Source organism: Chelon labrosus (assembly GCF_963514085.1).
Source record: "Chelon labrosus genome assembly, chromosome: 23".
NCBI lineage: Eukaryota > Metazoa > Chordata > Actinopteri > Mugiliformes > Mugilidae > Chelon > Chelon labrosus.
Window position 1 is genome coordinate 9,890,490 of NC_140356.1, and position 27,285 is coordinate 9,917,774.

General features: G+C 41.6%; 1 protein-coding gene across 1 annotated transcript; it reads left to right on the plus strand.

The window, feature by feature from the left end:
- The first annotated feature begins 1,612 nt into the window (after positions 1–1,612).
- Positions 1,613–23,457, plus strand: mdfic (MyoD family inhibitor domain containing). The gene is made up of 5 exons (XM_084573348.1): positions 1,613–1,946; positions 2,263–2,443; positions 4,195–4,305; positions 16,173–16,553; positions 21,138–23,457. The coding sequence occupies exons 2-5, from the start codon at positions 2,353–2,355 to the stop codon at positions 21,386–21,388; spliced, it is 834 nt and encodes a 277-aa protein (XP_084429474.1). The 5' UTR covers positions 1,613–1,946; positions 2,263–2,352; the 3' UTR covers positions 21,389–23,457.
- Positions 23,458–27,285: the final 3,828 nt, after the last annotated feature.

Here is a 27,285-nt window from a genome sequence, read left to right on the forward strand (position 1 = left end):
ATGTTGGCACTGTAAAAGTTGTTGAGATTATAGTTCTGATGTATATTTACGGGTTTTCACTTTTAACACGTGCACTTTAACTTTATAGTAGTTTAGTTCATGTTCTTCACAGACACAGGTATTGCTAAGATTGACAATGATCCGACATTTCCAACAATTCTTTGAACAGTGGAGGTTTCAATGAAGTTCACTGCTGTGTGAAGTAAAATAAGAGCCTATCACCGGCTGCTGTGCTTTACTGAAAGGGCCTTTACCTCCTTGTTTGATGTCGTATCAACATCAAGGAAAATCTGTCTCTTGCCTGCATTGGATTTCTTTCAAACTGTTCTAAAACTTCAATGATGGTGTTGAAACAGACACTTGGGTTTAGGAGTAGTAACAATGTGACATTCTTTAGAGAAATTATTTGTCATCGGTGCCGAGGTGGTTAGCACTGATGCCTCACAGCGAGAAGGTCCCGGGTTTGAATCCATGGGCCTGTGTGGAGTTTGCATGTTCTCCCTGTGTCTGCGTGGGTTCTCTCCGGGTACTCCAGTTTCCTCCCACTGTCAAAAGACATGCTGGTTAGGTTAATTGTGATTCTAAATTGGCCGTAGGTGTGAGTGTGAGTGTGAATGGTTGTCTGTCTCTCTGTGTTGGCCCTGCGATGGACTGGCGACCTGTCCAGAGTGTACCCCCGCCTCTCGCCCAATGACAGCTGGGATTGGCTCCAGCAGACCCCCGCGACCCTTAACAGGAATAAGCAGGTACAGAAGATGAATGAATGAATGAATGAATGATGTGTCATCATGTCAAAAACATGGTCCATTCCGGTTAAGTAAGTAATAAGTGATGAAGTATCAACCTGATAAAACAATGTTACATATTCTTGGGGGATTTGGGGACTCCATGAATGGACGGTACTGATGGCTTTGATTGATTCCTTTAGATAACAAGGTTTTTTAAAATATTTATATCTCAAAATAAGCTCCAACTACCTTCCAAACTGAGGTTTTATGGTGGACAAAATGTATAAGTGTGCCACAGTAAGAAAAGCACAGGTGGCATTGACGGCCGCATTCTATTTATGGGACTCATTATTAATGAGATTTGTTCGGTCTGTGCTTTTACTGACAAAATGTCATCCATTAAAAACAAACAGACATTTTGATTCCTGTCATTAAGAAAAGCACAGGTGTGTTAAAGGTGGCTGCATTCCACTTAGAGAAAATGAGACTATTGAGCAAGCTGGTTAGCTATTATGGCTTGCTGGCACACTAAATGGAATCAAGCCTTCATAAATACACCTGCATATTAGTTGGTATATCAAGTCAAAATGGCTGCCATTGAAAACATTGTACGATCACGTGATATCAATTAAAACATCTCCATGACTACGGGGCAAACGTACTAAGGAGGCCAACGTTTAAGATTTTTATCTTATTTTATATTATTATCGTGTTAACAGTCGAAAGGAAGACATTTTTTTGTAAAAAAATTATATCATTCAGCACATTACGCAAAAGTTAAAAGCTCTAGTGTGTTGTATTATTGTTTTTTATTTTTTACTAACTTTATTTTTGGGGACACATGTTCAGGGAGGGCTTTGTTCGCTTCCCTGCCGCCAAGGCAGGCGAAAAGGGGGGAGAGAAGAGAAGCTTCACTGGCTGCACTGCAGGAATCCGGATATGATGAAAATGTTTTAGACGCAACTATCCTCGGTAAACTGCCGCCACTGAGCGTCGAAGGCGTCGCGAGGATTACTATTGCCACTTTTTCTGCACGTCAACAACATCTGGACAAACTGGGACAAAGTTACGGAAAGAAAAAAAAAGTTTTTCTTCTCTTTCACTTCGTCTTTTCACAACCCCTCTCTCTCGGAAAGAGGGGGAAAAAAAGTTTGGAGGAAGGAAGGAAGGATGGGAATGAGTCAAATTTGAAGCAAAGGGAGTTGTCATGTTTGAAAGGTAAGTTATTCCGCATAAACAATATGTCCGCTTTAGCTGTAAACAACAACTTAGCGAGCGCTCGTCTCTCTTTTTTTTTTTTTTAACTTGTGTGTGTTCGTTAAAGAAAAGTGACGACAAATGGGCTGCATGTGTGGAGAGTGTTTCGGTGAGTTTATGTAAAAAATGGAGAGGAGGGAAATTTCCACTAAGTTTTTACTGGACCTCGACGTCACGTTCTCGGTTTGTGTGAATAAGCGGACAAACTCTCAAGTTGAGTAATGACCCGTTTTGCGTTTGAGTCTTAAAGCTGATGATGAGACATTGGTTTTCACAGCACTGAGGGCTGAGGAGAGGAAAGGAAAGGGAGGAACTTCTTCTTCTTCTTCTTCTGCTGTTGTGTGTTTCCCGAAAAGCCGACTGTCTCATGTCCAAGGAGACTGTCCTTCCTCCGGATGGGCCGGCTGCAGGGCCAGGAAAAGGCCATGAGACAAGTCCCCTGCTGTCAGCCTCACACGGTAAGAGAACACAAGAGAGGCCATTACTCAATAGCTGTTGATAAGGAAGTTAAATTTAGGTTACCAAAGTGAGGTGTGAGGCTCCCATGGGACCTTTGGATGAATGTAACTTATATTTCACTAAGTGCCAGTGAGCAAAAACAACCTTAAAGTATGAATATGTTCATATGTTTATTTATTTTAGTGCAGTCTTCATTTAAGCACTACAACATTTAGAAATCCCTACCTTTCAATGTGTACATGAAGTCCTCACTTGTGCATGAGCTATTTACAACAGTGACTCTTTACTTCAAGAACACATTTTTGGTTGTTACGGTTAAACATGAGAGAAAAATTGCAAATGGAAAATGAGTCAGTGAATGCATCGTCTGATTACTGGTGCCTATCAGCGCTCGGGACAATCTTGTCTTTTTAAATTATATTCATGTGACTTTTCGTATGTGCATTAGTATCTGTGCTCCAGCGTTAAGCCTTGATAGTGTTTGTGCTTTTTTTTTTTTTTTTTTTTTTTTCCGTCCTCAATAAAGTCTGAAGAAACGCCCTGGTGACTATTAACAGCCACCACAGCCAATTATAGTTTTTAATTAACTTTCTAGTTGCCCCAAAGATTATCACATGTAAAATAAGCTTACCCCCTCCCACGCCCCCTTTTTCATTTTTCTTCAAACAAGCAATGAACCGTTAACCATCCTATTTATACCAAGCATCATTATGGCACTGTCAGAAAATAGTAAAGTAGGACAAAGTAAGCAATCACAGGGGCTGCTGGATTGTGAATGGATTTTTGCTGGACCTTCAAAGGCACTTGCAGTTCAGACTAGATTTCCCCTCTCTGGGGACTGTGGATGTACTGAGAATAGACCAATTTATTTCAAACGGTGATCACTAAATACTGCGATGCATCACACAGCAGTGCCGCTGCCATACATCAGCTCCAAGCTGAGACACTCTGTGCCATATCTGTTTAGAGTTTCTGGCCTACATGTATCCATCAATCACTGCTTACAAACAGAAGGAGTTGGTAAACATGACTGTTAGGTTTTCTGAATCATTCTTCTCCAGTTTTTCTTTAGGATCACAGCAAAGCTGGCTCAAGCTGCCGTATGGTACAGAAAAACTTTTAGGCTTTGAGCAGGCATCTGGTACTGGACCAGTGAATAAAGTCATTGTGGAAGGTTTATTTACTGAACAAAGCAGCAGTGTGCAATGAGCAAAGCGTCAGCAAGTCTAGAAGTCAAGAAGAAGACGCAGCTTAGGGAGATGAGTGAAACTGTCTCTAGTGTCTTTGCGCAGCTATCAGGCCGAGACTTTTTGCCCACATACTTTTTCCAATTTAGATGAATGCAGCCTTTATGGCAGTAAAAGAAGCTTGGCAGGTAGAGCACACCCGGGAGCGCAAGGAGAGAAAATGGGATCCAGAGCTCTGGCAAGGCCTTTACCTGAACCGCCCCACCATGTTATGCAGTTTGCCAGTGGCCTGTTTTTTCTGGCTAAATAGCCTGAGCAGCCTCCGCACCTCTGTCTCATCCAGCTGTCCCTGATATTTTGTCCACTGTGGCTAGCCATACAGCAGAAGTGTACATCTGTTTTCAGGGGAAAAGCCGTGATACACATTAATTTACTCAAGTTGAGCTTGTGATAAGATAACATCAATTTATCATCGAGTTAGTCTCATATTTTGTTGCTTAACTTTGTGTGGAGGAGTTTTTTTCTCTACAAACATATCTAACATTTAATTCTTCTGAATCCAGATGCTTGTGACAGTGAATCATCAGGAAGGACGTCGTCTCCCAGGAAACCAGCCGCCGAAGGACAAAGTCACGTGACGGAAGAGAGGCCTAATTATCGCGAGCCTGTAAGAAGTAAGTTTTAACGACATGGGAAAGCCGTGGGCGGACAGCGGGACATCTTGGTGTTATTTTTAATGATAAACAACAATGAGCCGTTTAATTGGAGAGAGTGAAAGTGATTAACATATTTTGTTTGCGTCGTCAGATGCCTGAGCTTAACTGCAGTTAAGTGTGCAGTGCTTTATTTCACTTTTAAATAGCTTTGATTTCACATGTTTTACAGTTGTTGCTATGACAGCTGTGCAGTGTACATGCACGAGGCAGGGTCAGTTGGACAACCAAAATATTAGCTCCAGTCCAAATATCAAGATATCTGCAAGTTCACTTGGCAAGCGCTCTCTTATTCTGCCAAACTGACCAAGTCTTGGCTCTCTTCTCTACTTTGACTTCTCATTCCAAACCCTCAGCCATGTGTTTTAGAAGAGGGGAAATCCTGTCTGTGGTTCTGGCATCAGCCGTCCTTACACACTGATTGAATTTTAGCCACAAAGTTTTTACCTAAAACCAAACATTTACCTAATGGGGAAGAATCTTGCCAACAGCCGGAGGCGTTTTTCTATTGAAGTGTCATTAGCTTCACAGCATTGCATGGGTGGGTTTTTCCTCCCAATAATCAATCAAACCAAGTCGCACGTGTTTTAGATTTTAAAGGTATAGTTGTCTTTTGTTTCTCCATCTTTTCAATCAGTTTTTGTGGGAACTTTGTGAGCCTGTATTGTAACCGTGAGCTAATCACATTGTTTTATGCAAATGTGGCAGCACAGCAACAATTATTAGGCATTGAACTGCTTGATTATTAGCATATGTAATTACACCTAGATGCACTCTTGTTCCAAGATATAGATTGCAGCTGACAAAATGAACGGCTAAAAGCTTTATGCACTTTATATGTTTCATTGTTCCTATGAGGAGTGAGATGTGTTAACATGGGCTAATAACAGCTGATTGCTTCCATCCATGTAAGTGCCGAGCAGTAATGCGGATTGTGTTCTTGAGTTCTTGACAACAGTTCTTTTGTTTTTAGGTTGTTAACTTTTCCAGGGTGCCTTTTTCTGCCTTTTTTGGTATTAAGCTTAATGACTTGCCAGCGGCTTGTTTACCGAAATAGCATGGAAAAGAGCTAAAAAAAAAGATTTTCTGTCAAGAGGTCTTTCTAGCTTGGCAGGTGTGCCGAGTATTGCACTTCTGGAGGGAGGCATGCTTTTCTTTCTTTCATCTCAGCAGATAAGCCCCTGTGACAACAGTTTTGCGTTGTAATTGATGTTGCTCCCCCCAACATCCACACATACATACGCTCTTTCTGCTACACACGCACACACACACACACACAGATTGGTAAGGAAATTTTAGAGCAGGGCAGATATGTTCTTTTGAGGCGACATAAAATAGTTAAAATGTGAAAATTTTGTCTGTTTGGGGTTAAATCAAAGTTGGAAATTCATTCAGGGCAGCAGAAGTTAACCTATTTATGTCATATACCCTCGCAGTCTCGCTGTGGTTTTGTTTTGTCGAGGGGACCAATCTGCTCGCTGGCAGGGGTAATTGAGAGCCCTCTTCACCACAGAAACAGGAAATCAATAAGAAATCATCTGCCTGCCTACATCCCGGCCCTCGCTGTTTTTTTTCCCCCTGCCGTCCAATTTAAAGCCTGTGTACGGTGATCGGATTGTGACTTTTCACAACAAGAGGAAGCCAGTTGTAATGTTATGATAACAGCACAGATCCTATTTCAGTTGTGATAACATTGTTTTGACAAGTGGTCTATTTAATCAGCGGGCCCCCTTAAAACAGGAACGTAAACATGGCAACACTTCCTGTAATAATTTCAGAGTTCTCCACGGAGCACAGAATTCATTTGCAGAAAAGTATAATAAACACTGCAAAAATGAATCATTAAATATGAGAAAAAACTGAAACAGAAGTTATGAACTAAAGTTTGATAGATTTTCGCATGGTTCAAACTATTGTTCCAGGGATTGTCAACCACTGTGGCTTGTTAGACAAAAAAAAGTACAATTCTGCCCTCCCTCTAAGGTCTTTGTCAGTTCCTCTGTGGTTCTGGCGTCCTCGGGGAGGAGGGAGAATCTTCTGGGGGAGACAGACATTCCTCAAGAGACCGTTCTGGGTTTTCAAGCAGCTGATATCTCCTGCAAACAGGGCCTCGCCTCTCCAGCCCCTGCCTGGAAATAAATTGCTGCCACCCAGCCCCAGTTTTAGGAGTTTAATCATCACATTATTCGCCAGATTGTCAAATACTTTTTTAATGCTTCTGTGGTTGATAAAGATGACCTTACTAGCTCCTGAAGAACAGGTCTGTTTTTTTCTCTTTTTTTTTATCTCAGGGAAATTCTATAGTGAGAAAGAAGGTCAAATAACATGACTCTTTTTTTTTTTTTTTTTTTTTTAGAGTAAGACATTAGTTTGGCCTTTGTGTGAATCTTTGATTCGGCTCTTTAGCGGCACACTTTCAAGGTTATTACCTGTTCGCAGAATTGACCTTTCTGAAGTGAATATTGTGACCCCCTAATAAATGCAGTTAAGGGGATTGTTTAACGGGATTGTGTCACACATGTTCACCTGTGTTTGCAGAAAAGATTCGGCTACTGAGATATAGACACAAAATTAAAGTTTTTGATACTAGACGGCTGGAAGAGGTAGACTAAGGTGAAACAAAGGGCTGTTTCATCCTTATTTTCACCGATGCTCAATCGGTATTCTCAGACTATCACACTTTTCCTCATCTGTCTACCAAAGTACACTTTAAGACTTTCTAACCTTTCTTTTTTCAGAATGTTTTTTTTTTTAAAGCTATATGAATTGCACAGTGATTGTTGTTATGCAAGATTCATATCTTTACTGCAATCCTCGGAGCCCTGTCTCTGCAGAAATAATGTGTCTAAAGCAAAGACCTATTATAAACTGAACCGTAATTTTCAAGTGATTACTTACCAGTGGGTCATGGAATCAAAAACTGTATAAATAGGGTGAAATGCTAGTGTAGGGGTTGATTAAAATGGCCATTGTAATTCTACCTCTGTTGTAATTATTTTCTCATTGTCTTGGTGCAGATAGATTTCATATGGGAAATTTCAAGTGTGTTAATTAGCATATTTTACCCAAAGTGCCCGACACTATTCACCGTTAATTTTTTTTGAAGATATTCAAAATACTTGAGCCAAATGATTAGATATGCATACCTCAATTCATGGACTGCGCTCTTATAAGTGCACATTAGATACAAGGCGACGTATATGGACTTTGATTGTGGGGGAAGAGTGTGTTTCTTTCCTCCTATATTTAAAATGGAAGTTGTTTTAACACCAGATGACCTTTGTGTCAAAATGGTTCTTGTGCAGCAGATCTTTGCAGTGGTGGATAAAGCACTCGGATCTTTTACATCAGTGGAAAAAGCAATGCCACAATATTAAAATATGGTGCCTTAAAGGAAAGTACATATTATAAAACAAATGCATAAGGGATGCAGCAGTTTAATGTTGTAGTTTCTGGTGATGGTGCAACATTTAACTACTTTTAATATTATTTTCTACTCTGTGTTTTATGCAAAGAAGTAACAATGCCATCAAATGTAGTGCAAATAAATTAACATACTGCAACCTGTGCTTCAGTACAGTGCTCGAACACAGAGCTACTTAATGGTAATTTCCCATCACTGCACAGCTACAGTCAAATGATGGCATTACAGTAGTTTTTAATAATATATTTCATATAATATAAACAGATGTAATAAACTTGGGCTTCTGAATATGTTCTACCATATTTATTTATTTATTTTTTGCCTCTTTAGTACAGGTAAGGTAGTTGACCTGCATGGTCATGTTTACCACCTCGCTAAGCAGTGCCACATGTGATGGTGTCAGTGCCTCTCATAAGCCACTCGGTGAAAGAGGGGTGAGGGGGGAAAAAAAATCAACTAGTTCAAATGAGAGCAGCGCAGGGGGGATTACTTGGCCTCTAACAGGGTTTTGGCTCCAACATTAAGGTTAAAACCCTTTTCTATTACTGAGATCTCTGCTGATGTTGCCCTCCCAAGCCCTGAACCCCCCGAGCTTCCAACTCCTTGCCCCCTTCGTGTTTGCAGGTTCAGTGGCTCTCTGCTAGGTCATTCTGTCAGGCCCCCTGATCAGCAGAGGGTGACCGGGGACCGGGGGCTGGCTCCCGTCCAGACGCGCAGACAGCCACGGCTGACACAAGCACGGCCACCGCACCCCCCTCTTCTCTTTCAGACTAGAGCTAAAATCGATACAGGCGTCTCTGTGTTTTAAAAGCCACTCAGAGGCAGACGAGCACCTCTGTCCCAAAGGCTGATCTCTCAGCTTAAGGCCTTGATTGGCATCCTGAAGATGTGAGGCGCTGACCCACAGCTGTCCCATTAGCAGAGGGTTAATGCTGAGATTGATACTGAGCAAATAAAGGAACTAGATGTGGGGGTATTTTGATAGACTGCCTATCCCCTCTCTGACCCAGAGATGGACCTTTGCTGTATTTTGGCTTTTAGGCGCATCTTCACCTCTGACTTCAGAATTCCCCATCTTTGTGAATCTTCCATCGATGCACACAGAATGTATTTGGTGTACAGGCCTGTCTCTATGTCTGCTGTTTTGCATGTGCTTTCCTTTTTATATATGTGTGTACATCTACACGTGTGCGCATGTGCGTGTCTGCGCGCCTGCCGTTGAATTTCAAACAAGTAAGCTTCCTGTGGAACTTCTACTTCAGCAAGTAGATTTGAAGCCGGCGGAATATTTGAGTCATCGATGTAACTGAAACTGAAAATACCCCAATTCCCCCCCTTCCCTCTCCCTTCTCCACCTCTCTCTCACTCCTGCTCTGTTGCTTCGGTTTTGTTTTGAGTCGTCAGCGAGGAGAGGGTGGAGCACGTTTTTGGAGTATGAAGCCTGGCAGCTCCCTCAGGCCTGCTCTGAGTCACGTCATAATTGATCTTTCTAGAAATTGCGGTAGCTAGCCGTGTAAAGTCTAAATCCGTGCAAGATGTGCAGCAGCTTTTTAAAGACACTGCAGTCGTGCATTCGCCTGTCTTTATTCTACACTCTTTCTCCCCTCTTGGATGGTAGGAAACAGATGAAGGAGAATGAAAAGCATTTGACAAAACTTAATGCAGAAACAGACTCGTACAAATTCATCTCAGAAATGAGGAGAGGTAGGCACTGTTTAGTATCTTAGGCAGCAGTCAGCTTGTAAGGTTTTGAAGCGTTCTGCTGCATTAGTAGCACTCAAATTAGCACCATGCCAAATTCCACACAACAGTGGAGACCAGACTTCTGTGGCTGGAGCTTCAGGGGCGGTGCTGTGAATGACTTTCGCTCAGCGTGATCCGTGTAAGAGAGTATGGCATCTCATTGGTAGTTTAAACGACTTAGATTGCAGTCAAACATATTAATCTGTGAAAATGTTTCAATTTGAAATCAAAGAATAATTGATGTCAACCCCTGCCACACCACACCACACCACACCACAGCACCATCACCACCTCTCCCTCCCAGCACACGCACCTAACCACTTGCAATGCTGAGAGGTTCATGTCGTCAAATCAAGCTCTTGTCTTTCAAGATGCCATTGCTGCTGTAAAATGTAATTAAGCAGAACAAGGTCCGAGGGGGTTATTTTTTCCACTCAATCAGCAGCAAAATTTGAAATTAGTAAATCCCTGACACCCTGCTTCTCTTTTGTTGGGTAGAGTTGGTGGTGGTAGAGGAGTGGGTGGGGGTTGGAAATAATATTAAGCAATGTCTCTAAGTGTCACTTCCCTTTCAGTAGGTTTGGAGGAGCCAAATTTGAATGACTGTCACAGAGAATTAAAACGGGTTGGGGGGAAAAAAAGTGTGTGACCAGTGAAAACTAGCTGAGCAATATCGACCGACTGTCCTGGAATGGGAAAGAAAAACAGGCAAAAATGTGACGTTTTCAGTTTAAATGAGATGCTACGCAATATGATCAGCCTTGACAGGTGAAGACAGTTAATAGAGTTCTGTTGCAGGCTACCGTAACACACACACACACACAGACACACATATAGAGCATGTCACTTTTGCTGATGAGGATCCAATAGCCGAGCAAGTAATTTAGCTTTTCCTCAACGGCCGTCATCATCACCATTTTATCTTGGATAAATACAAAACATTGCGCTCATGAACTGACAGGGCCAGGATTGCTGTGTGATGTACGGAGTCACTTTTTTTTTTTCGTATCTGTTGGAACAAGTGACATTTCTGTTAGCCTGTGTCAGGTCGCCATCCACTCTGTGTAAACGCTTGAGACAAGACCGCTGACTTTGCATGGCACCCACATCCTAACGCCACATTTTCTAATAAAACTATAGTTTGATGATTGCTAATTCGCTTTTATTCTCCACTACTGGCAACTATTCGCTTGTTGTTGTTGTGATGGGACACTTGATGTTGATCTTTGAGTCTGTTTCCTTCCTACTCGTCCTTCTAGACAATAAAGAAAGTCCTTGTCCATGAGTTTAGAAGGTCAAACGGTAAACGAGGCTTTGATATGCCCAAGGAAAATTTCAATCAGAGCCTCTTTGTAATATCATTCATTGTACTATTTTCCTCTCTCTCTCGCTGTGTCCCCCTCACTCTCTCTGCCGTATAATTCCCCTGGTTTTGCGTCTATAAATATGGTCAGGGAAGATGTATAATTTCTAATGAGAAAATATATCCCTTTGGATTGAAAGGCAGGGGCTGTTCCACACACTGCTGTTTGTTAGGAGGAGAGATGATACCTCAGGCTGTTTTGGCAGCGAGAGGAGGGGGTGGTGGTGGTAAGAGGAGTCTGGCTAGGTCATTGCACATTTACAAATTAGCATTTCAATCATGCAGGTACATGGCCAGTCGAGCAGAAAATATACATGTTTTTCTAATACAAGGCAGAAAAAGATAAACAAAACACTGGCCTTGTTTAGCGGAATTAGCATTTCAGAGCTAACTGCCACGGTGTAGCCTGCCTATTTCTCTTTGGGGCTCGTAGGTAAAATTGAAGGTGCCTCGTCCGATCACATATTCCATTCAGTGTTAACTCACAAACTCATAGCATTGTGTAATAATGGCTATTAGGAGATGAATACAAGATCTGGGTTGTGGTGTTTATTTGGTGGGAATGATTTGACATTTGAATAACTGTATGCTCTTCGGTGACGGGCATTCTAATAAGCCTGGGCAAACACCTATCGTCTCTCTTTTCCCTGTTTCTCCCTGTCTCAGGGGCATTAATATTAAAAAGGACTGAGCTTTAGAAACACGGAGCTTGTGTGATTGTTCAATTCGCTCCGTGCCTTACCTGCGACTCTTGATGTAGCTATGTGCAAATGAGAATCTCCATACTGCCCTGTTTGACCTTTGCGTTATATTTTCATGTTCTCGACTATTTTAGAAACCTTGTTTATACAGCTTTGTTTCAGTTGACATGCATGCATGCATATTTCTTCCTGGTAGGTCTGCCTCTGTGTGTGTGTGTGGGATATCCAGTAGGCCTATATATACACTCCCCCTCTTCTTTCGTCTTGTCTTTTGGGTGCAATTTCCAGTTCACTCCTGTAGGACCTATTTTCTGTGACAAAAATGGAGGTGTTTATATACTCAGTTTTACATACAGAGCGATCCCCCACACAGCTCTGGTGCGGCTCCAGCTCTCTCCAGGCACTCTCCTGCTCGGTCCCTGTGTGGCGCAGCCACTGAAGACTCAGTGACAAATGGCAATTATATTTGTGTGTTCTTCATGAATCCATCAAACACTGGCCTTTTAAAAATGCTCCCCAGATATTTGAGGCTGTCAGCTACTAGTAGCTGGGACCAAATTGGGATGCTGCTTAGACAGTCAAGAACCACTCACCCCCTAGTTTCCCCTGTGATGTGTGTGACAGCGTGTGTAGGGGAATACCATGTTTTATTCAACTACAAATGTACACTCTCAACAGTTGTTGATGCGCTAGAAATAGGGCAGTTACAAGTCCAATTTGAAGTGTGCATGTGTGTGTATGGATGTGTGTGTGAGTCCAATTCTTCCTCCACAACAAGGTGTTTTAATGCAACCTGTCAGGCTATGTGCATTCGGTTATCTTAGGACACCTACCCTCCTCTTCAAGCTTGAGGCAACTGCACAACTTACTTGTACATATTTTTTAAACTTGTTTGGATTTGTTCATATCAAATTGTGGTGCTGGTTGTGTTTCCTGCTGTGTTATGGCAACAATGTAGTCACAGCTTGTCTGTGTTGCTCTGTGAGGATTTATTAAAAAAAAAAAAAAAAAAAAAAAAAAAAGGGCTCAGCTCATATTTGCATAAATCAGTTTTATCCTCAGATGTGGAATCCAGCTGTATGATCAAAAACTTCATTACAGCATTATATTACCCAGAAGTAATGAAGTCTAATCTTGAATGAAGCCCTCAAAGAAGTTTTTAAAATTCAACTAACGCAATGTGAAAAAAAAAGAAAAAAAGATGCCCAGTGGCTGTTGGATGCAGTTAAATGTACACATGAAGAATGACTCACACTATTGAGCTTAACAATACATACTTAACAACCAAGAAGGCAGTCAAAACATGTTTTTTCATTGTACTGCATGTACAGAGAAAGTTTCGATGCCCTGACTCAATTCAGACTTACAGTATTTCTGCTTTTTCCCATTATCTCTTCATTTGTCTCATGGTGACTGTACAAGTCTGTCATTGCCATATTTGACAGTATCATCATTATTATGATCAATGATTATGAATATGACTCCATTGTGTCCATTAATCTTAGTCGCCATGTTCATCAGGATAAAAATAAAGACTCTGGAAAGACGATCCAAGAACCTGCCACTGAAGTGAACTACTGCTCAGACTTGAACCCGTCTCTAGGGCTTTGTAGTGTGTCACAAACCCAGAGCCACCGCTTATGTACTCTGCTTTTTACGTGGTGGTTTCTTAATAACTATTTATGCTTTGGCAAATTGAAAGCTTGACTTCCTCAAAAGGAAAGGTAATTATGCCTCACAGTCTACTTTCGCCTTGTGTCCATGTGGCTAGTTTGCTCAAACTAAATGGGGAAAAAAAGGACCGTTACTATGTGAGATACTGTGGGCGATTGATTTGTTAAGAAACTCTCATCCTTTAGACGGGAGTTTACCACGATGTACTGACTTCATCACACTCTCAGTATTGTTTTCTATATGAGTATTTGCAAATGAGTTTGTTTTTAGGCCAGGCTGTCCCCCATTAATGAACTTTGTGTTTGATTATATTTCATGACATTTTCTAGATTTGTGCACCAAGTAGAAAAAGGCAAATGTTATGGACTGTGTCAATTGTTTATTCATGCTCATGGTATGAAATGGCATGCACTTCTTAACTCAAGGACAAGATAAGATAAGATAAGACTTTATTCATCCCCGTGGGGAAATTAGGGTGTTACAGCGGCAGGAAACAACATTGCAAGATGCAGAAGATACAAAAAAAAAAGTATGCCTTAATGGATGATTTGCTAACTTTGGATATTTACACAGCTAACGTTCATATGTAGCATTACAAATATTTGTAATTTGATTTACTAAACTAATGATGTCTGGTTTTAAACAAAATAGGGTTTGTGGAAGGTAAATAAAGTTAATCCAGAATATACAGGAATTAAAATAACAGTATAATTTATATTTTTTTTGCAAGAGATATCACAACAGTTCTTGATCAAGTTCAGTTTCTATTTGTTTCTGAAGTACCTCTAAGTGTAATTTTCAACAATTTATTAATTAAAATGGGATACAGCATAGCCTGTAGACGGTGTAGCTTTTGCAGTCTGGTTTGTGATTCGTGTTGATTAAAACAGTCAATTAATTAATGACCCACTTGACCTAAATGACTCAGAAAAGTAATGAAAAGGTGCAATACATGTAATGGTTAGCCTCTGAGGTGACTTTCTGATGTGTATTACATTGATACAGATTACAAATTCATTTTTAAAGAAACTTCTCCAACATCTTCCTGGTAAGATGAAATCCTCCACCTCAGTGAGGACCACTGTGTTGATGTTTTTAAACCCAACTGGGTGTTTTCTGTTTATATAGTTTGCAAACCTTAAAACAGACAAGACTGAATTAAAGAAATAGCAAATAGATTTATTAAAACCTGAAATATGTGGGATGTTACAGCTGTCAGGGGTAAAACTGAAGAACAGCAACAAATGCATCCCGCTCTGAGTCTCCTTGTTAGAGAGCTTTAGTCTCTCCACACATTGTCATGGGCAGACTGCAAAGCTTTTGTCTTTTAGAGAAGAAAATCCATCAACCTGGTCTTAAGTCACTGCATAATGAATTCTATCGTGTGCTACCCAGTTGTCTAATTCAAATTGCATGGAATCCTGATCCCTAAAGTCTATATTTGTTTATTGAGGCAGCATGCAGAAGCCTGAATGAGGAGAAGGCAAAACCCAGTGTGTGTATTTAATTGCTTTGTTTTACATCCACATTCACGTCCGGCCTCTCCCAGGGTGATGTGTTGTTAAAAAGCGCAAAGGCCCGATTCCCACACTCTCTCGCTCTCTTGTTAACCGTAATTGCACTTGTTGGTGAGCTGACAGAAAGAAAATAGAGATGGAAAGAAATTACCGGCATCATATTAAGTTCTATGTTTGCATGCACTTTGGAAAATTTGTTGATTTTTGGACAGCTGTGGAACACTTCAGCAAGCTGTTAAATAAGGCATAGTTCACATTTGGTTGTAAAGATGCTATATTTTTAATGTATATAAAGAAGGTATGAAATAGGAAAAAAAAATGAATAAGTGTGGTTCACACAGACAAAGTTAAAAAGAGATGAATAATTCACTAAATCTGGCACCGTGTGCACATGCACGGTGTGTCTGATGTGGAGGAAAGGTAATGCAGGAGTAAGTCCCAGTAGAGCTGAATGTGCAGGTGTTCCTCTCAGTAAAATGCCACCTCCTTTGCTCACTCATATCCTTTCCCCTCTCTCTTATCAGACAGGTCGCTGTCTCCTGACTTTCTGTGGCTGTCACACATGCACTTAGAAAAACTAGTTGAGGCCATCTCTGCGCTTTCAGAGGAGAGAAGATCATTACTGTTGCCGACAGCAGCCATTTTGTATATGTACACTATCACAGGCTGTCTTTCTCTTTTTACTGCATTAATCTCTTTCTCTCGCATTGTCTTAACTCACCGAGGTACTGCTCCCACAAATGTCTGTCTGCCTACAGCACTGCCTTTTGTGATCCTGTCACATATAAGGTTTCCATGTCTCTCCGCTCCTCTCTGTCATTCCAGGTTGAAATGTTTGCCATATGATCGATATTATCATGTTGGGAAACGGTGGCACGATTTGCTGAGAATGATTTAGCTGAGAATGGTGTGTCTCTGTTGTGGCTGTGTTCGGTTTGTAAGAACTGAACATCACAGGCTGCTTTAGACGTGAATAAAATATATGAAGTGCAGAGAGTGCAGACAAAGTTGTCTTTCAGCTAAAATAAAGTTGGGCGAAAGGAATCCACAACTCTTTGTCTTTAATAAAAGAAGACACTAAGTTATTAAAGTAAACCATTACTTTACTTTTCCATGTATTGCACCTTATTGTTTGGAAATGTTTTGTCCTCTACAGTCACCAAAAGAAATTGCGCAATCAAGTTGTTGTCTTTCAATATTCCGTTTCATTGGACTGTTTCTTATTAAAATCCGTAGCTTGCAGGTGTTTCAGATGAATAAATGCCAGCTAGATGTAACACTCATGGGAAATTTCATCACTTAACACTCCATAAGTGCCGATTTAAGTAATTGTCCCAAATCCTCACAGCCAACTTTTTACTACCCAAGAGTAAAAATGATATCCTTTTCCTTTTTTTCCACACCAGCTCAACCTCAGTCTGAGTCTGACTCTAAGCCAGTGCCCTCGGAGCCCACTGAGGGAGATGCTGCCAAGGACCAAAATGGCATTCTCCACAGCAGCGCCGACACACCCACTCTGAGAAACGGCAGCAGAATCCACCCCGTCGGGTCCGAGGCCACGCGGACATGCTCCTGCGGTGCCAGCATCAGCACGAGCGGCATGGGTGGGTCAGGCCCTGGCACAAGAGGAGCAGCGCCAATGACAGAGCAGCCTAGGAAGCAACCGTCCACGCCTGTGTCGCAGAGGATGCAGAGGAAACTGAGGTCCAGCTTGTCAGTCAACAGCGACAGTAGCCGACGCAGCAAAGGCAGTTCTACGGGGTCCCAGAAACCTCCTTTACCAGAGGGTGAGTGTCCACACACGAGGTATTAATGATGGCAAGTAGAGGAAAGCATTGACCTATGCATATCGCTCGATACTAACATATCTAACGCTTTATTACTGGCATCCTTCTGTCTTTGCATCTCACCTTTTGTTGGTCATAAAATAATCAAATTGCATCATTGCGTATTATAATGACGTATGTGCTACTTCTATCCATTTATGGCTTTATACCAAACTTGAAATTGCAGTTCTTAACATAAATATCATGTCTCACTAAATGATGATTACAGGCAAATATACTTGATCATGTAATCCTAGTCTGTAGTCGCACAGTGAAATGAGAACACCATCAAACAAAACAGGACTATTCTTAGGAGGCGCTCATGAAATAATACCCTAGAAGATATTGATAATAAATTCTTACCTTCTCTCACCTTTTAATGATGGCAGAGCATGACCTCTCATATTTATCACTCCCGTCAAGCAAATGACATCTTATCTCGCCCCTGTGGCTTTTATTTTCTTTAACAACAAGTCAGTGGGTCGGTTTGCCATGCAGGGAAGCCGTCACTTTGTCAGGTGCAAGGCTGAGGTGAGTCCAGTAATGAAGGTTGTTGGCCGGTCCTTTTCCATTGGGGAGATAGGTGTGACCGTCTAACGAGGCCTGAGAGCACAGGGTGCCTATTAAAAGTCGTGACCAGCCTTCTTCGGGCCCCTCACGACCCCTCACACCTCTCTGGGCCCTTTTTGGTTCTCAGTACATCCCGTCAGCACCACCCTGGCCCTCATTAACAGGGCCCAGACGCCTCCCTCCTCCAGCTACTGTACTCTGTGGCTGTGCGTGTATTTGTGGACTTGCATGTGTTCTCTATGCTACCTTAGCGTACAATATGAGAGTTTTGGCATATTTCCTACAAATATTTCTTACATTCCTTCTTATTTATCCAGCCCAAGGCCTTTGATGTTTTTCATGTTTTTATGAGAGTCTTTGCTCCAAGGTGAGGATGGAAAATAATATGTCTTATTTAAAGATTAACAGTGGTCAGGTTGAGATATAAGTTGAAATGAAAAAGAGAAAAGTGGGCAGTCAGATCTCTATTTGATGATGCCCTAGTTAAAATATGCATCGGATGAAAATGCACATGAACAAAACACGCATTCACAACGCCTCGCAGATAAAGGTGGGATGCATTCACCAGAGATATTCCAGACACATAATGTTTTCTACGTCTTAATTGGTAAAGAACGGAAGAGAGGGAGTGCAAAAAAACAAAACAGCTGCTCAACAAGTCTCATTATGTCTTTAGTGTTGCTTATTTGCAGACACGAGAGCTCTCAGAATCAATATGTTCGCTCTCAACTATTTATTTCCCCCCGGAAAACAGCCAAGCTGTTGTGTTTGAATGTTTACACGGATTAACATAATCTGTTTGCCTGTGAAATTAGCCTCCTAAACAGCCCCATGAACATAGGAAATAAAAGGCGTAAGCTAGCAGGAGTTAGCTCTGGGGATTCTGTTGCTCTCTGTGATTCTTGGCACACGCCGTTGGCACCGTAGCCAATCTGTGATAACACCTCAGCTTCTGAGGAGTCATTTACTGCACCGCTTTTGTTCAGCAGGGTGTGTTGTCTGCGCTCTTGTCATCCAGTTTATGTTTTTGTTAATTGTGTGTAATCAGTTAAGGTCTTAAAGCTGCTTTAGCCTCATTTAGAGATTTCGAGCCAAGGCCGGGAGCGGAATCTTAAGCCCTCTACTTTGCTATGAACCTAGAGGTGTTTTTGTGTGTGTGTGTGTGTGTGTTTTGTGTAAGCTCTAGTGCTCTAGCTTTGACTTTTCCCTCAGTCATACATTATAAACAGACCTGCTTTAAGTGCATGAGGTGGACCTTCAGTACCCAGGCCGCATCCTTCTTCTCCCTTTACCCATGTGTGCCTTCTGTGCATTCCCATGGCCACCAAGGCTTTGTCTGATCAGTCTCTCTCTCTCTCTTCATCTTTCCCTGTTTAGCTTTCTTGCCCTCCCTCTCACTCTTTGTGAGTTTGAATGTTTTGCACAGCTTGCTGCTCTGAGGCCCATCCAGCTTGTTTTGTGTCATGCCGCTCCCCGTTTTTTGATGTTAGCTTTCCAGATGTCTCAAACTATTTCCTCAGAGGCGCCGGACGCTGTTTTTTGGCCCTGCAAACCCTGGGCTTCATCTCCGCTGGCTGACATTAAACAGGAGCATTGTCAGTGTATGCTGCTCTGTCTGTCTGTTGGTTGGTTTCACTCTGTCTCTGTCTGCCTTTCTGTCTGTCTGTCTCTGTTTTCATGGAGATGTGCCTTGCGTCCAGCTCTCTTGTGTACTGTATACGACCCCCCCCCCTCCTTCCCCTCCTCTTTTCTAGCTTCTGTTAGATCCAGACTAATCGCTGGTGTTGAATTATACATCCAAGTGAATAGCTGAGAAGGCTGGCCACTGCTTAATGCCTATGTACTGTGTTTGTATCATATTCACAGTCTGCTGTTACATTCTGAATGCTGGCATGGCTATACCCTCTGGGTCCTTCAGAGTTTGTTAGGCTGAACTTTGAGGTTTTGTGCATGAAGCTGTGGCCGAGCAGTGTTTATTGCACTGACTGGCAGTTTGTAGATGGCTGTACACTACAGTGGATGCCAGTGTGGAATGTGGTATGAGTTTTGTTATGCCAGCATGAAACAAATCCACAGTCTGCCCAATAGCAGTTTACGGCGTATCCACTTCATGATGTTAAATAGTGAAGGATTTATTCTCATGCATCTTCCATCACTGCCAGTGTTATGGCCTCAGATAAGGATAATAAGATGCATTCAAACTTCAGGCGCACACATGTAGGCACGCGCTTGCTCGTTTCATGTTCCCTTCCCTATCTTGTTTGTATCACAGTTAGTGCTCCTGGTCAGCTCTGCAGCCCTTAGCACTGCAAAATTAGAAAAAGAAAAAAAAAATCCCCTCTACTTTGATTAATCAAACATGAGCATTCAACGGCCCTCAGCTTGCCTTCCCATTCCGTCCTCCACACTCTCCTTCCTTCGCTAACCCAATCAGTAACAGCCCCTTCTGACAACTCAAGATGGGCTGATGAAAGTTATGCAAATGTGCCCTGTTTGTAATGCTATTTTTTCTGCATCCATCCACATCATGTCTTTTTAACACTCCAAAGCGGCGGCGCCGCCCTGGCCTTGGTTCAAAAAGGAGACAGCTGCCAGGAGTGCATGCCAGGCTCACTTACCGAAGGATATTTAGTACGGTTTACTGACTTGGATACAACAACAGAAGACCTGGTGTGGAGAAGCTCGATTACAGACAACATAAACTGAATGCATTCATTTTTGTGAGGGCTGCAACACATTTAAGAGTTGTATTCCAAATTAAACTTTTTTATTATTCGGAAAAAGTGACCTCAGCTTTTATGAAATAACAACTTTAACTTCAGTTCATGCCAAATTCACACTGCAAGACACAATCTCTCTGGTTGACAAGGTGGTTTTCACTCCACAAATCTTGAGTGCAGACAAGATGTTCGAGTTACAAAAGCGCTTGTTTTCCCCTCTCTGACGTACGATTCTCATAAACACACATGTGAGAAGGGAAATCAAAGCCATGATTTTGTTTATATCGTGCTATCTTTTCCGGTCCAGCTCCTCTTTTGCTCTCAAGACACGTCATAGTGCTGCTTGAAATAGAAAAGCATGTCAGCTTTTGCGTAGGTAATTTTAAGTATGCTGGAAAACATCAGTGACTCTAGGGCAGCCGCTCTCAGGTGAGCGGGTGCGGATGTGTTTCTTGCTGCTGTAACCTAATGAGCATCTAGATTCTGCTGTGATCTGCAGAATTCATCTTTAGAAAGCCATTTGTTTTTCTTCGATCAGGTTAAAAATGTAGCGATAAAAACGACGTCAGTGAAAGTATTTGAGCAAAACTTAGGAGTATATTTGGGATATCTGTCCTATTTCATTGCTCATTCACATCAGCACTGTAACATGTTAATGAAACATATAACTAATTCAGCCATTCAGAACCAGACTCATGATGACTAATGGGCACATTAGAAACTTAAAGGGGAACTCTCGATTGCTGCGAAACAACAAGCTGAAACCTGGCACCAGACACATAAAGAAGGTCTGTGAGGAGGTTAATCAGAGGCGTGAGCATTTCCAGCATTAATTCACCTATTTGCCAGGGAGAGACTCTAGGACTTTGCTAATCATCGTTGTTTGATCAACCTAGCAGTTTGCATGATAATGCCACAATTATTTAACGGTCTGTTAATCAAAACTGCAGGAGATGAATTCGTTTCTTTGAATTTTCTTATTTCCCCCATCCCGGTTTGCCATCACTCTTTAACTACACACTCTTTTCAACCTGTCAGCTTGTCAAGCATGCATCAACTAACACACTCACTGTATACTTTTCATTTATTTGGCTGGAAATAAGATTTAGTAAATGCACTATTTTGATTTATTAAATTTTTTATGGATTTGTGTTGTTCATATTTGTGTTTTTGTTCTTTTTGATTTGTTTCATTTTATTCACATATTTATCTCACTTCACAAATTGTCACCCCGACTGGTTTGACCTGGACTCAGACTGCTGTGTTCACTGCATCCTGGCCTGCCTGTTCTGTGAGTTCCTGACGCTTTGCAACATGGTGGTGGCTCAGGCCTCGTGCGGCGCATGCACATCAGAGGCTTGCTGTTGCTGCTGCTGCGCCGATGACCTGGGCGATGACTGCAACTGCCCCTGTGACATGGACTGTGGCATCATGGATGCCTGCTGTGAGTCCTCAGATTGCCTGGAAATCTGTATGGAGTGCTGCGGCATCTGTTTCCCCACATAGGGAGGTCTGCAGTACGCCGGTGTGGACCAGGGTGTCTCTGCTGGGGATAACTGGACCCTGGATGAAAACACAGAAGGAAACTGCTGCTGCTGTCACTTTGAATTCAGCAACAGACGGAGGGGAATGTGTGTATGTGTGCGTGTGTGCGTGTGTGATGGTTGGAATATGTGTTTGTGCAGGTCTGACTTTTCAGTATGTGTTAAAGAGTGTGGTGTGGCTGTGTAATGCATGCTTTGAAAGATGTATCTTGACACTGGGCTTCTCCATCAAAACCAGCTCAGCGCGGGCTAGAAGTAACTCCAAATATATGAACACGTCAGTTAAATCTTCTGTGTATTTTAAGCATTCTCTCAGTTTCGGAAAAGTATTATCACAGACCGCCTTTAAAGATTTTATTGTTAAATCAGGAATGCTGTCTAATTGTTTCATCTTGCTTCTATTTAGTCACTTTGTGAACGACATGTTGCATACCTTCTAGAAAAAAAACAACATTTACTCTGGTTTCATTTTCAGTACCTTTTGTGTTTTTTGATGCTGAGTTGCAGTCGTAGTTATTGTACAACACTGTAAAAGGTTTATGTGATAGGTCATACATTCTTTATTGCTCTCTGTAACTTTGGAACACAGACTTCCATTTAGACATATCTACTGTAGAACAGGAGAAACTGGTGAAATATCAAAGTTGAATCAGGACGTCACGCGAACATTATCAAGGAAAGGATTTTATAGGGACAAAATGGTTTTACTTTTCTACTTTAAGTGTGTAATTGAAATGATCTTTTAAGATAACTGCACAAAATTGCTGATAAGCTCATAATTGTTGGAATAAGTGCTGTAATGTTTACAAAATTATTATTCCACAAAACAATCTCATCTCACTCCTCCTGGTTAAGTATTTGAAACATTGGGGTTACTGGAAATATAGTGCAGATACAAAAAGGTTTTGACCAGCTCACTGTATAATATTCTGCCTCAAAATCAGATTGATACGTGCACACTCTTTATGTCTATGAGAGTCCCTTTCTAATGTTGGCTATCAATGATTAGGCTTTGTCTGCTGCATATGGTACAAGTCTTTTTTTTCTGTGATGCTATTTCACATACAGCACTCACTGTGCGAGGATGACTTGTTGAACTGCACTCTGTTCATGAGGCCTGTGATAAGGAATTAAAAAATGGTGACCCTACTTGCCATATAAGCGGCTTTTGGGATTCGAGCCCAGTGACTCCCAATACAAAAAAGGAATCATGGACTGTCATGTTGAAATGGTAAACTAATGCAGGGTAAAGGCAGTTTTCTTCTCCTTTTTTTCTGCTTCTTAATTCTGTGTATCTCTCGATGAGTTTATGGTGAATCACCAGCGGAGTCATTTTCTTGTCTTGGAGATCCGCTTTGATGTTGTTTAAGTGATGATACTTAATGCTGGCCCTCATTAGCACTGCTTACTAAATGGTAACAAAAAACGTCCCTTCCTAACGCCGTCAAAGATAATGCGCTGTCATGTACAGCCCGTCTTAATGGCGCACTGTTAGTTGTATGAGGAGGTTGGATAGGCACCTCTTCAGCAGATAATGTGCAGAAAGTAAACCTCATTTTCATGTTTATTATGAACTCAAGCCACAAGTTTGTTACGGGCTAAAGAGTGTCAAGAAAACACTATGTAGATAATGTGAAGAATTTATCTAAAAGAAAAAGTATATGGAAAATAGTAGTTGTCTTATGCAGTACTGTTCATGCTGTGCCTTGCACTCAGTCCTTCTCATTTTCATTTTCATCTTCAGCTTAAATTGGATTTATCGGCTCGATTTGTCAGTTTTGTACATTATCGTAAATCTTACAGAGAACAATTTTTTAAAATAAAACACTACCAAAAACAGATTGTTTTATGCTGTTATTGTGTGCATCATTTCATGTTCCTGTTGTGCAATGAGACAGGCTTCTCTTCGCTTCTGTCAACTTTTCAGCAGTGTGCCTAAAGGTCCTCAAGTTTCTGATTTCCGTTTGCTGAAATTTTGGACCACTCTTCCGTGCTAAATTCCTTCAGCTACAAAATCTGTTAAGGGGTTTCTTGTACGTACAGGATTCAGCTCTAGGTTTTTTTTTTTTTGTCTCCTGACTGGGCCATTCTATAACCCACCATTACTTCTTGAGCCATTTCTCGGTGGCTACACCAGTACCCTCCAAGGCAAAAATGAAGCCACTCAAAATCATGACATTTCCATCACTGTGTGTATTACTACATTTGGCTACATACACAGGAGTCTTAAGAGAATTAATGTCAAACTTCCATTTTGTATTTTGAGTTTACTTCTTTCTATTAGATAGAGCAGCAGCATAACATCTAAGTTTTGTGACGGCCACATATTTAACCTCTCTCGTCTGCCTTTCACATGTTGCACGTTCCTCCTCCTCCGGTCCTTTCTCTATTAGCGAGGGTGCTAACCTGGGAACGGCATCAGCATTAACATGAAAACATGACCAGCAACACTCAGTCAGGTCATCAGGGAGCAGGGACCTCCTGCTGGCTGGAACAGCAGTCTGACCTTCAGCCAACACCACCCCCTGTTAACCCCTCAATTAACCTCCACGTCAGCCCCTCCGCTGGCAGAGCAGAAAGGAAGAGACTCCCCTTGCCATTCTATCTTTATTTCCTTTTATCATTTTCTGCCTGGATACACCCTGGCCCCAGGAAATTACCATCTTATTTCACTAATGCGTTGGGGAAAATATCGCTGTCCGCAAAGTCTGTAATCACACAGGAGTTGTACTTTTTCTTTCTTTTTTCACTTTATTCCACATTTACAGAGGACGCGGAAGGCTGGAAATTTGAAAAACTCCAGGTAGAGTGCGCAATGACCTTTTCACAAAGTCTTCCACCTTTCTACTCCTCTAATCAATCCCCCTCTGATCGCTCGCTGTGTGCTGGATTGTAATGTCACAATTAGGACTGCTCCATTGTTTCTGTTTGCCGTCTGGGGAGAAATTCAGCACTTCTGTGATCTCAAGGTCATTTTTTTTTTTTTTTTTACCATATTACAATAAATTAGTGCGTGGTCGCGGCCACCTTCTCTGACTAGCCGTGTATTTATCCATCCATCCATCCGTTCATCCCTTCTTCCTGCTCAATTGGGTGGGATACTCTTTCACTCAGAAAATGAAAGTCCTCCTGCCCTCGGCCATGAGAACAAATTACGGCTTTTGCTGTCGCTTTATATGAGGAAAAAACAGATGGGAACATTAATGGTGTTTTGCTTCCTTCACTTTCATATCAGGGGTAGACCTGAGCGTTGTATACTGATAAGATTATAACCATATCATAATTAGGAATAATATGACTAATTAAACAGGACAAGAGGGGGTGATGGTAATGTGTTGCACTGCTATTTATTCCCCATCCATCTAGCTAGATCATCAATTCTTTTTTGGCGAAAATGTTTTTTCCCCCTCGGTCCTCTTGTCAATCCATAGGATTCATAATAGCCACCATTACCTGACTGTTAGCACCGGGGTGATTCATTTTGTTGCATTTAAAATATTGTGTTGCGAGTCATTAAAGGTAATCATTCAGATATAATAACTGTCAGCATCTGGGCGCAGTTTTCCATCCTAAGCAAATCAGAAAATTACATGCATTGTCACATTGTGGTATGTGGTTACTTGTGCGTTGTAACAGATTATAATTGGGATATTGTCTGTGGTTTTTAATCCAGAAGTTATAATCTTAAATCATAGTTAAAACATTAACTTTTAGTTTAACATGGTACACTGTTGTTGTTTCAAAGTCCCAGCGTTTTTCAAACCCAGCCATCCACCCTGACCTCCTCCCTATGCACACTTCTTTAAGTGCAAAGAAAAGGCTTACTGATTGCTGTGCTCTCGCGCACCATAATATCTTTTTGTTCTCCCCCCTCCTCTGTGTCAAAGTTTAAAAAGACTTGGCCTCCCTGTTTAGACTTGTGGCACGACATTAAAATAAGATGAGACGATCATTCAGAGAGCTGTGCAAGGAAAAAAAAAAAAGAAAAAAAGTGGGGAGTTCAACTAATGTCACTTTCAATTAATTTCCTCAGGTAGTGGCCCCATTAGCCCCCTCACACATGGGCCTGGTTTACAATGCAAATAGGGTCATTACCTGAGAGCTGTAATTGACTTTGACAAGAGGCCGAAGTAGCTCGCCATAGCTCACCACGTGTTGTTTGTTTGCTTATTTCTGTCGCACAAATTATTAATGTGGTTGCAAACATTAAAAAACGCATGAAAACTACATTAGCACTGACAGAATAACAACATTTTATTTATTTTTGTGTATTTTTAGTCAGCAGAAAAGGCTTAGAATTTGTTTTTGCTACTAAAAACTCAACTCTCTCAAATGATATCAGTCTCAAGTCTCGGCAATGAAATGTAAATGATTTCCAAGGGAAAAATTTGTATTCTTTGTTCCCCTCTCTTCTTAGAGTAACAATGTGTGATCGTACTCATACCTTAAATATTTAAAGACCCCCTTTTGCTAAAGCTTTGCTGTTGTACATAGGCCTCTGACTGCTTCTAATCTCCTTGTTACCTGGAGGCGTTACCACGGTGATGCAAAGATAACATCTGGCAGTTAGCGGGATCACGAGACTGGAACTTGAAAAAAAAAAAAAGACCCTGGATGGGGCACAGTGAGGTTCAAAGTTTCTGCCACACGCTGTGCCCTGAGAAGACGGCGTCTACAACATCTGCCTGAGAGGAACGACAGAGTCGGAGAATAAAAGGAGAGAAAAGACACGGAGATCAATCATTTCCTCTCTTCCTCTGCATTGCAGAAAACACCCCCTCCCTCCTTACATCTCCCAGATATTTCGGCATCTTAAGCCGTACGTGCAAGTGGAACGTTTTCTGTGGTGTGTTTGCGTGCTTGTGGTAAGGGAGGTTGGTGTTTTATGGATGCCTGCACAGGCGCTCAGAGAGATCAGGGGTCTTGGACCTGTAAATAAGACATCAGCTCAAAGTTGTGCACTTTCAACTTTTCTATTTTCCTTTTGCCTCTGCTTCTGAAAGGCAATGGACCGTGGGAGAGGCAAATTGAGAGGGACGTGCGGATCAGGGATGCCTGTTTATTTGCTTGTACACGCTCCTTGAGCAATAAATTAGATGTCACCATTGTTACATGTCATTTGCTGATGTGGACGTGTTGCGGTCTCCCAAGCAGCACTTTTGATTGTTTGTTCTTAACATCTCTTAAATGAACGAGGACGCCGGAGGCCTCCATTCATCTAGATCTCGTGAGTGATTGGCAGGTTGTTTGTCAGGCCGCGCTTGTTCTATTATGCGGGCGTTTACAACCACTTACAGAGCAGGATTTGTTTATGATGAACGCGGTTGCTAGATGCTTCTTGTGCAGACGTAATTCCTTTTGAAATAACAACGTCCTTTGCAATTCCGCGGTTGAATCTGTATTTTTACTGCACTTCCAAGTGACACAATTTATCAACACTCAGATGTGTTACATAATACCCCTTTTTAAATGCTAGATTGTTGGTTTTGCTGAAATCTTTTTTTAATTTTTCTATTAAGAACATGTTTAAATTGCAGATAAACAAAAGAAAAACTTCCCTCATGATGGTTCAAAAAAGCTTGATTATAGAGCTGTGTGCGAGTCTCCTCTCAGGCTGAGTCAACCAAACCAACCCCACCCAGACAAAGGGAGAGAGAGAGAGAGCATGTAGTAGCTTACCTCCCTCCATGCAGAAAGAAAACATGGATCAAGGTCTTAATAACACCAGCCATTGTGGCAAATATATAGGACTCAACTTTCCGCTTGGAGCAGCCTCTTCACATTGAGTTAACATGACTGACAGGCAAAGCCTCTCGTACACACACATAGATACACACACACACACACCAACATGCTGCC